An 11,189-nucleotide genomic window follows, 5' to 3' on the forward strand; every position below is an offset into this window, starting at 1 on the left:
AGAGTAGTGAAAAGAAATAAGTTAATCGTTCATAATGTATAAACAATAGGTAAATATTTTGTAAATTATAATTTTTATTCGTTAATAAGAACTATTATTGCATGCCTTAAGCACGATACGCAAAGGCTATGCTTTACTAGGGCCTAAAAATCAAATTTTATCTATTTATTTATTTTCTTTTGTTTTTTATTTCTTATCTCAACAACCAAAAGAAAATCACTAAATTTTGTTTTAATTAAGGTAAATAGTTAAATTTAAAAAGGTCAAAACTTTAAATCATGGGTGGCGTTTAAATGTCTTTCACAGTTATTTAGGTATAATTAATGTATTGATTGGTACATTAATCGATATATTTCCAAGTCATTAGGTATTTATTTTATTAATTTTCATGGACTTATATTATATCTGTGAGTCTGTAGTATATTATAAACATTGAAAAATGTTAATTATTTATTCATAATAATAATATAAATAATATCTTTAATTATGAACATATTGAGACTAATAATACATCGTTGTGTTTATTAAATTTCAAGGATTATCTTGGAAAGTGTACGATGTGTTTTATCTTCGCGTAAGATGTTTGCGAGACGGGAGAGAGAGGACTAAGATTAAAAGATTACATAAGTATATACATGCATTATTTGTATTATTTATAATTCAACAATCAAAAGTAATGATTCAAAAGTGATTTTTCTTCTTTTTCTATCTCATTCTTTTTTCTTTTGTTTCTTTTTCATTTTATTAACACGTTGACGATTGGTGTTAAAACTCGAAATGGAAGAACTAGTTTGTTATTAACAATAACGAATAAATTATTAGATTAACTCTCGTTTGTCTTGACGTGTGATATTTCTTTTTTCTTTTTTTTTTTTATATTTTCTTTTTACTCATTCTTTACGTTAATCTCATATAAGCATCCTACTCAATCTAATTTTTGGCATATATTATTATTATTATTTTTCTTTCTTTTTCTTTTTTTTTTTCTTTTTTTTAAACATACACATCTACGTAATCCTACATATTTAAATACGTTAAATATAATATAATTCTATATGTAGATTGATTTTTCTAAAGCTACCGAACTTAAAGAACATACTAAATGTAACACTTACACAAAACAACGTGTCATGTGTAATAAATTGCATATAAAGATACGTGTATGCATATATTTGTTTGGCATATGCCTACACAAGATATAACAACACACGTTCCTATTCTTTTTTTCTTTTTTTTTTCTTTACCACTTTACATGACTTTTTACAAGAGTTTTAACGCCAACAATAAATAGAAATAGTAGCGTAGTTAAATTCTTCTCCGTTTTCACCGTGTCAAAAATAATAATAATAATAATAATAATAATAATAATAATAATAGCAAATAAAGCTATTTAAATATAAATATAAATATTTAAATATCATTGAAATATCATTTTTCTATCGCGATAGAAGAGAGATGATCGACGTGTTATTTATGAGATCGGCTAATTATTAATTAAAGCCGATTGAAAATGTCATTAACGTGTAACAAAACGTTATTTTTTTTTTTTGGGAAGCTACGAGAACGGCAGTGCTGCGTTCTTTCTCCTCTCATAGTATCTTAAATTCGATAGAATATAATCTAATCCTGTTGATCCCAGGTAATAATTGGATGGACAAAAAAAAAGAAATACGATACGGAGACTAGACTTTTTTAAAGTGGTGTTAATTCGACCGATGGTTGGCCCATTTTCGTTCGCAAAGATGCTACGTCGTCTTCTATTCGGATTAACAATTTATATTTCTGAAAAATAGAACAAAAAATAGAAAAAAACACGTTTATAATATACATGGTACATACAGGTAGCCCTCCTACTATACGGTATGCTATAACACGATTCATAAATTGCGACAAACATTTGTACACACTGTACATACACAGTAGTGGATAAAACAATTTTTGCTTAACATATTTACAAAATAAAATTAGCTTAAAATAATAAACTCTAGGTCTCATATAACACGGTTTCACACAACACGGTATTTTGTAGGAATCTATCTAAAATGTTATAGGAAGGTTACCTATACTCGTTTCTGTTAAATAATTCATTCACATTTAGTTTATGATATTCTATCTTAATTCTGTACTCACGGTACTGTTATCACCAGGTGTTGTCATCCATGCATATAACATGTATCCTGGTATGCAAAGCATTGACGATAATGCTGTGAACCAGCCCAATACATGAGACCACCAGGGGTATTCATAATCCAAGTACTTAACCGGTGTCCATTGCACCAAATTGAAAACAAAGACTCCCTAATGTAATTAGAAACATTAATGTAATGTAATTTAATTAATTGAAATATTATTCAAAGAATTTTGTTTCAAAAAAAAGAAAATATAAAGTTAAATACTAACGACACATATCATCGGAGTTGTAAAGGTCCAACAAAATTTCCACCACATTAAAGGATAATAACCGATCATATCTCGCAAAGCGTCGTAAAATCTATTAACCCCGAATGCCCAACTTATCGAGATGCATTCGAAGAAGATTAGGAAGAGTAAACAGAATCCGGATACTGCGTAAGAGTCGAGAATTTGAAAAACATACATCCCACCTTGGGAGATACACGAAAGTCCGATGAGGTAAGACAACGCGCAAACTATTGCGATGAACACTTCTTTACGTCGACGTAACAATTGTGGCCATTCGTCCACCTAATTAAATTGTACAAATATATTATACGTTTATTTAAAAAAAAAAAAAAACAAAAAGAAAAAATAAAGATAAACAATATATCGTAAGAACAAATTTGCGTGTACCATTGCAGTGATGAATCCTTCCATGGTACAAAACTGCGAGTCCAGACCAATAAGTAGTAACATGAAAAAGAAAAGACACGACCAAAGTGGTGCACCAGGTAATTGAAGAACTGCCGAAGGATAAGCTAGAAAAGCTAATCCTGGTCCTGAAGCGGCAACCTCGGCAACAGGTTTTTGTTGTTCGTGTGCCATGAAACCGACTACCGAGAAAATAACGAACCCAGCAAACATGCTGGTAGATGAATTTACAGAACAAACGATCAGGGCATCCTTGTAAACGTTGTTGGTAAATTTGTTGTAACTACCAAGAGCAACCAATGTACCAAGCCCGAGTCCATAGGAAAAGAATATTTGCGTGACAGCGTCTATCCATACCTGCGTTGAATTATTGTTGTTGTTATATCGATTGGATTATTTAAACAAAAAACAAGACAAATTTAATTCTGTCGAATTTAATATATTAATAAAATTTATTATTCAAATCTTTTACTTACCTCGGATTCTCTTAATTTCGATAGATTCGGACTGATGTAAAATTTGATACCCTCCATTGCACCGGGCAAAGTAATCCCGCGAATTAATAAAATCGTAAGTAGAACGTAAGGGAATAACGAAGTAAAGTAAACTACTTTGCCAGTCCATTTAACACCTTTCCAGATGCAAAAGTAACATAAAATCCATACCAATAGTAGAGTACCAGCTAATTCCCAACGTATGGTACCTACGTATTCAACTCCTTCACTGATTTGTAATGCACGACGTCTGTAAAAATGTATTATAAAATAAATACAAATTATTTATTGTTTTTGTAATTCTTTTCCTTTTTTTTTCTTTTTGGTCAGATCTACTCACTCCCAAAATTCTTTGACAGGATCTGTGAGTTCGTTGACGGTGACATTCAATTGATTGACGGTACACATTTTAATACTACTGTGATTCCTATACACTTGATTCCAACAAATTAACGAGCTTCTGTCGTAAGGATTAACACAATATTTGGTATTCCAATAATTGTTACAACTACCCCAAGGTAATTCTGAAAAAGATTAAAAAACAAAAAAGACGAACGAAAAATGAAGTATAGTACATTGTCTTTGTCGACAATGATAATAAATACAAAAAAAAGGATACAAAAGTTGAACGTGTTTTAACTTACCACTGTGCATGGACATAAAGAAATAAAATATCGCCCATGCAAGAATGACAATGTAATAAACGTTCATCCAACAGGACATAACGGCAGCGGCATAACCAATCCCTTTAAAGAGTGGAGCTATTTTAAAGACACCCAAACCACCGACTGTTAACATTTGACCAAGAGCTAATTCCATGAAAAACATTGGTATACCAGCTAGGACCAATGTTAAGAAATATGGGATCAAAAAGGCACCTCCTCCATTTTTATAACAGAGGTAAGGAAAACGCCATACGTTGCCGAGTCCAATGGCCAGTCCAACCTTGACAAAAATAATATAAGAAAAATCTTAACGTAACATTTATTAAAACAATTTATTATAGTAAAGGTAGAGCAAAAGGAGGAATAATAGTAGGAATTAGTAAAAGGGTGATGGGTAAAAAATTTGAGGTTTGGAGTGAGAATATAGTTATGCAGGAGATAAGGCAGGGAGGGCAGATTTGGAAAATAGTAGGGGTGTATAGCCAAGATATAGTAAGGACAATGGAAATTATAAAAGGAAAAGTAAAGTCAAAGGAAAAAGGATGTGTTTTGTTAGTGGGAGATTGGAATGCAAGAACTGGTAATGAGGGAGAATGGGTAGAAGAAACGGGTAGGGAAATAAGAGAGTTAAATTAAGACAGTCAAAAGATGAGACAATAAATGTGGAAGGAAGAAGACTTGTAAAGAAAATAGCAGAGGAAGGATGGTGCATAGTAAATGGGCAGAAAGGAGAAGAAGGAGAGTTCACATATATTGGAAGCAGAGGGGAATCGGTGATAGATTATGCAATTGGGAATCAGGAGGCTTTTGACCAGATAAAGGAAATGAGAATAGGGCATAGAACGGAGGCAGATCATATGCCATTAGAAGTATATTTAGAGGAAGAAGTAAAATTAAAGGCAGAGGAAGAAAAGGTAGAAAAGGAGATAGAAAGAAGAATTTGGTCCAGGGAGGTGATTGAGCAGTATCATGAAAAGTGTAAAGGATGGTTGGGAAAAGAAGAGGAGATAGAGGGAAGGTGGGAAGAGATAAAGGAGGTAATAGAAAGCGCAGTACCTAAAATGAAGAAGCGAGTCAAGGCATGGAAGTTGGGAGATAGAAAATGGTATGATAAGGAATGGAAAGGGAAAAAGAGGGAATTAAAGAAAATTCTGAAGTCATGGAGGAAAAAGGAAGTACAAAGGAGTTTTTATTTAAGCAAAAAAAGAGAGTACAGGAATTGGTGTGAGACAAAAAGGAAAAGGTTTGAAAGTTTAGAGGAGGAGAAGTTAAAAAATGCAGTAGGGGAAGGAGAGGTATGGAGGTATATTAACAGGTTCAGAAAGAAGCGGAAAGAAGAGATAAGCAAAAAGATCAAGATAGAACATTGGAGAAAATATTTCATGGAAAAGTTAGGAGGAAAGGAAAGAAGGGGAAGAGAACAGAGGGAATGGAGGAGGGAAGAGGTAGGGCAGCATATAGAGGAGCAAGAAGAATTGGACAAGGAAGAATTTGTGAGACAGGTCAATAAACTTAAGTTAGGAAAGGCACCGGGTGAGGATAAGTTAGAGAATGAAGTGTGGAAATATATGCCAAAGGAGGTGGAGACAGCTCTGTGGGAGTTGTTGAGGAAAATATGAAAAAAAGGGGGAAATACCGGAGCAATGGAGAAGAGGGACAATGTGCATGATTTATAAAAAAGGAGATAAAGATATTATAAAGAATTACAGAGGAGTAACATTAACTTGCACAGCATATAAAATATATGCTAGTATATTGAATGAAATGTTGAAGAAGAAGATAGAGGGTAAATTAGCGGAGAGCCAGTTTGGTTTTAGAGAGAAGAGAGGAGTAATAGAAGCGATATATACAATTAAACATATAGTAGATGATAAGCTAAGTAAACCGAAAGGAAAAGTTTTTGCATGTTTTGTTGACCTTAAAAAGGCGTTTGACAGGGTGGACAGAGAAGTATTAAAAGAGAGGTTGAGGGAGATGGGGGTGGGGATTAAGTTAAGTAGGAGGATTATGGACATATATAGAGAAACAATAAATATAATCAAAGTAGGAGAGGAAGAAGCGGAGGAATTTTTGACAGAAAAGGGGGTAAGGCAAGGATGCCCGTTAAGTCCAACTCTGTTTAATGTATATATGGCGGACTTAGAAGAGGAGATGAGAAAAGGACAAGAAGGAGGTTGTAGAGTTGGGAACGAGAAAGTATGGAGTGTATCATATGCGGACGATATTATATTGATAGCAGATAGAGAAGAAGAATTGAAAGGTATGCTAAGAAGGTTTAAAAAGTATCTGGAAAGTAAGAAGATGATATTAAGTGAAGCAAAAACAAAAATTCTGGTATTTGAAAAAAGAAAAGGAAAGGATAGAATGTGGAAGTGGGGTGATAGAGAATTAGAGGAAGTGGAGGAAATAAGATATTTAGGATACATATTTCAGAAGAATGGAAGGAATGAGAGGCACATGGAGGAGAGGAAGAGGAAAGCAATAATTGTGATGAAGAATGAGTGGAGTATGGGAGAAAGGATATTTAAAAAAAGTTATAGAAGAAGAAAGAAATTGTTTGCAGCGTTAGTGGAGAGTGTAGCGTTATTTGGAGCTGAAATATGGGGATGAGAGGAAGATGAGAGGTTGGAAAGTGTACAAAGAAGATATATGAAATGGACTTTAGGGTTAGATAGTAATACGCCAAATTATATAGTGGAGGAGGAATGTAAATATGAAAAAATGAGAATTAAAGCATTAAGAAGAGCGTTAAAATTCGAAGAGAAGATAAGGGATTCAGATATAAAATTGGTGAAGGAATGTATAAGAGAAAGGGATAGAGACAGAGAAAGAGAGAAAATAGGGAAGGAGTCAAAGATGAGGGTCGGAATAATAAGAAGAGAGAGAGTAAAGGAATCAAGATATATGAGAGGTATGGAGTTCAAAGAAGAGGTAAGAGAAAAGATATTATTGAACATGGAAAGGAAATTCAAGGAAGAGAGAATGGATAAGATAGATAACTCAAGGTATAATGCGATATACAAGTATATAAGAGCAGAGGAAGAACCAAAGTATTTGAAAAAGGATATGTCAACGAAGGATAGGAAAATAATAGCAAGATTCAGATGTGGAAATGAATGTAAAAGCAGAGAGTTTGGTAAAGGGGAGGAGGAGAAGAGGTGTAGATTGTGCAATGAAGGAGAGGAAGATTACATGCACGTACTGGGGACATGTGAAGTAACGAGGAGTGAGGTTGGAATAGAAGAGATACTAAGTCAGGATGCGAAGGAGGCAGAAATATTAAAACGAGTGATAGGAAAGAGAATGGAAGCGGAGAGGGTTTGAGAGAAGAGTGTTAAGATAATTTTTGTTTGTTTTTATATAAAGTCAGTTATTAAGTTGAATTTGTTAGTATTAAGTTGTTATGTTTGTAATATAGTTTATTTAAGATGATATATATATTTATGTTTATAGTTAAATGGTAAAGTATTGTAAGATATTGTAAAAGGGAGATTGTAAGGGAAGCCCTCCAAACCCGAAAGGGGCGGAGTAAAGAATAAATAAATAAATAAATAAAAATAAATATTAAAACAATTTATAAAACAACATTTATTAATATAATCAATTATTATTATTATTATTATTATTATTATTATTATTATTATTATTATTATTATTATTATTATTATTATTATTAATCATTTATTTACCACGCTAAGAATGAAATCCAATTTGGTACTCCAAGTTCCACGTTCCGGAAGTGGTTTTTCATTATTACCAGGAGCACAAGCTAAATTCAACGACGTGCTCGCATTTTCAGGATTCTCCGAGTCAGGCACTTCAGTTTCCTTCGATGTTTCCGTCATTTTTCGTACAACAAATGGACGATTAAATAATAATAATAATCCTCGTTTTTGATAATTCTGAAACGATCCTATTTCGTCTCGAATCCCCACTTTTTCACCCCCTCCTTACTCCTGAGGAAAGCGGCGTTCTTACGCAGGATTCTGATACTCGTACATAACCACCGTACCTAGATAAACAATGATGAATCAATTTGGAATAATAATTGAAGTTGAATCGATATTTTTTTGGAAGAAAAAAAAAACGTTTTCCTGAATCCTGTAATTATAATAATGATTTCTAATGGAAAGAGGAACCTATTTTTTTCTTCTCGGTTCAAATACAAAGATCCTAAGATGAAACAATTATTTTCCAAAAATCGATCCCCTCACGAAAAACGGAATAGTTAAACGTTACTCTAATTGTTCTTACATGTAAGAAGAAACTAGGTCGCATGGTGAATGCATATGAAAAGAAGGAATAAAAAAGAAAAAAAAAGAAAAATAAAAAGGAAAGGAAAGGAAAAAGAAAAGGAAAGGAAAAAGAAAGAAGCACAAAAAAAGTCTTGCCAACATTCACGGTCAAAACATTAACCATAGGATTTTAAAGCTAAAATGGTACAACAGTAGATACTTCTTATCTTCTATTAGATAATTACGCTACCGCTTGGCATTGTACCTCAATCGTTATCGGCCGTTTAATAAGACATTGGACTGTCTCACTCGATTAGGGAGATTTACGTGATTAAACGGAAGTTTACAAAGTCTATTGGTAATCTTCATTAAGTATGTAAGATCCATTGAACGATGATTTAACGAACGATTGAAACAAAACGTGTCGTTTGGTTTTTTTATTCTGATTTTTTTTAATTGAAATTATTTTTTATCAACGAATTTCATGTATTGCGCGGTGGGGGTGGGGTGATGAGAGGGGGGAGCGAATTATTATCGACTTATTTTTTAGTTAACTTCGAGATAATGTAATATTAAGAAAAGGGTTTATCTTATATGGATGGTGGTATGGCATATGTTCCAACCACCTGAACGAAGAAGGGTGAAGGCCTCATCAAACAACATTCGCTAGTATAGAAAGCAGAGTTAAATACTAATGTCCGGCAGGGGGTCCGTGTAATAAATATCACGATCATGGGTGGCCCTCCCCCCGCTTTCCCCCTCCCCCCGTATTCATCCATTGGCTCCCTCTTCCTCTTCCACGCTCATAAAAAACAGCTATATTCTAATTAGCCGAGGATGTGCTGTTCCGCGTGTCCGATGTTGTTGCATCGGTATGCGTTACTTTGTCATCTGGACTTACCTTACACAATTTCCCCCTTAACCCAACACCCTATAACAACCCAACCCCTTTTTTTCGTCGTCCATCATCAAAAATCTCTTAGATTTATGATCAAACTTATAAAAGTATATCTCATATCAACGAATGAACTTTATGTCGATAATCTTGTGCGTAATCAATGTGTTCACCTTTCTCCCTTTTTTGTCATACTTCCTAGGTTATTCTTTGTTTTTTTTTTTTTTCTTTAGATGCAACGAATAAAATAATAATTCGTATGAGATTCAATAACAATATCGTGTTGAAAGAATTTGATGATTTTTGTTTCTTTGTTCTTAACTTACACGTACCTAAGATTTCAAGCCCTTTTTGTTGTTATTATTGTTATAAACAGTAGAATCCGTTTTGATGATCCGATTTGTGGAGTGATAGGAAAATCTTCACATAGAGTCAAGCACTTCACTTTTAGAGAATCAATCGAACACGAGTGAATGATACACTGATTTTTAATAGTTGTTTGTTTTTCTTCAAAGATCCAAGTATGGATCGTTAAGGAAGATCGATAAATCGTTGGTCCATGGTTTCTCACATAATGTTATTTTTGTTGTTGTTGTTGTTATTTTATATAATTCTATGTTGAACTACCGAGATTGTGAAAGGTGTTTAACGTTGTTCGGTCAGAGAGTAACTGATAAGACTCTTCTTCTTCTATATGTGGATGATGACTACGTGGATGATGCTGGGGAGCTTTCGTACACGCCGGCTCACCGACTGGAATCGGCCAGCGAGATAGAAAACCGGGAGAGATTCCCCTTTTCCTTTTTCCCCTCTTCCCCACCTTCTTTTCTCTCATCCCTTCTCCCGCACCCTTACACCTCCATGCATTTATTTCCACCTCCATAAAGGTATCTTCTTTGGCTTATCGTTAACGTCCAACTTCCTTCACCTTACTTCTTCTATCGATTGTATTTATTTTTTAATTTTTTTATTTTTTTCAATAAGTATTCAGATATTTTTATTAATTCACGTTTTGTTAATGTTCCTTCACTTTTCTACGTGAACGCATCTTTTTTTTATTAATTTAACTTTGATCACGTTGCAATAAATCTTGGAAAATATAATTTTTATTTAAATATCAAAGTGCGCTAATTTGATTGATATTACGAATTAATAATTTATTCTTCATTAGGGTGATTCGTATAAGTTATAAATATACTTTTTGAAGAATCTACTTTTTTTTGGTGGACGTCTTGAACGATTATACATAGGAAAAAGATCGAGAGAAGAAAAGTTGTGGTAAAAGAAGAGAAGAGAAGAAGAAGAAGAAGAAAAAAAAAAGATTAAAGAGAGGGAGTCAGCAAGTTCGCATTCAGTATATCATCATCAAGTTGACATGGCTTTGCTAACTTGTACGAAGCCCTCCCTTTATCACCTCATGACTTCGTGTATCAATAGCCTATACACAACCATAAGCATAAAAGTGTCTCTCTTTGCTTCTCATCCGTTTTTACCTCCTATTTTACAACATCCTTTCAAACTTTCATACTTCCATAATAATATCTTCATTCTTTTTTTTAACTCTCCATTTTATTTACTCTGTAAAAAAGGACAAATAAAAGATTACGATTAATAGCATACGAGTTGTTGAAACGATTTTAAATAAAAAAGAAAACAAAAATAGTAGACATATAATAGATATTAATAATAATTATTATTACCAGTATTATTTATTATTTTTTAATATATCATTTTATCTTTACAATCCTTCGTTTCATTTTATCTACCCTGTAAAAAAGAAAGAAATTTCAATAAGTATAAATAAAAATCATTTCTATAATAATAATACATTTTAATTTTCATTGATTTTTCTCATTCAATATATCAACTAATTTGTTTTCGATTTTCCCTTTTTATCTACCCTGCAAAAAAAAAACAAGAAAAAACAAAAAAAGAAATTACAATGAGTATAAAAATAATTTAAATCATTTTAAATAAATACAAAGAGACACAATAAACAAAATAATATTTTAATTATTTTCGTGATTACTTTTTAATACCCTTAACATTACGTTCAACTCTCTATAATTAATTA

At 32.7% G+C, this 11,189-nt stretch overlaps 1 protein-coding gene across 1 annotated transcript; it reads right to left on the reverse strand.

Annotated features, from left to right (window-relative positions):
• Positions 1-632: 632 nt before the first annotated feature.
• On the reverse strand, positions 633-9,881 carry LOC122518674 (sodium- and chloride-dependent GABA transporter 1-like). Its single transcript, XM_043637708.1, has 9 exons — positions 9,448-9,881; positions 7,675-7,997; positions 3,965-4,265; positions 3,661-3,844; positions 3,303-3,570; positions 2,809-3,183; positions 2,401-2,703; positions 2,131-2,298; positions 633-1,782 (listed from the first exon to the last, which is right to left on the reverse strand). The coding sequence occupies exons 2-9, from the start codon at positions 7,828-7,830 to the stop codon at positions 1,693-1,695; spliced, it is 1,845 nt and encodes a 614-aa protein (XP_043493643.1). The 5' UTR covers positions 7,831-7,997; positions 9,448-9,881; the 3' UTR covers positions 633-1,692.
• Positions 9,882-11,189: the final 1,308 nt, after the last annotated feature.

This window comes from Polistes fuscatus, unplaced genomic scaffold (assembly GCF_010416935.1).
Source record: "Polistes fuscatus isolate 324 unplaced genomic scaffold, CU_Pfus_HIC Scaffold1, whole genome shotgun sequence".
NCBI classification, from domain to species: domain Eukaryota; kingdom Metazoa; phylum Arthropoda; class Insecta; order Hymenoptera; family Vespidae; genus Polistes; species Polistes fuscatus.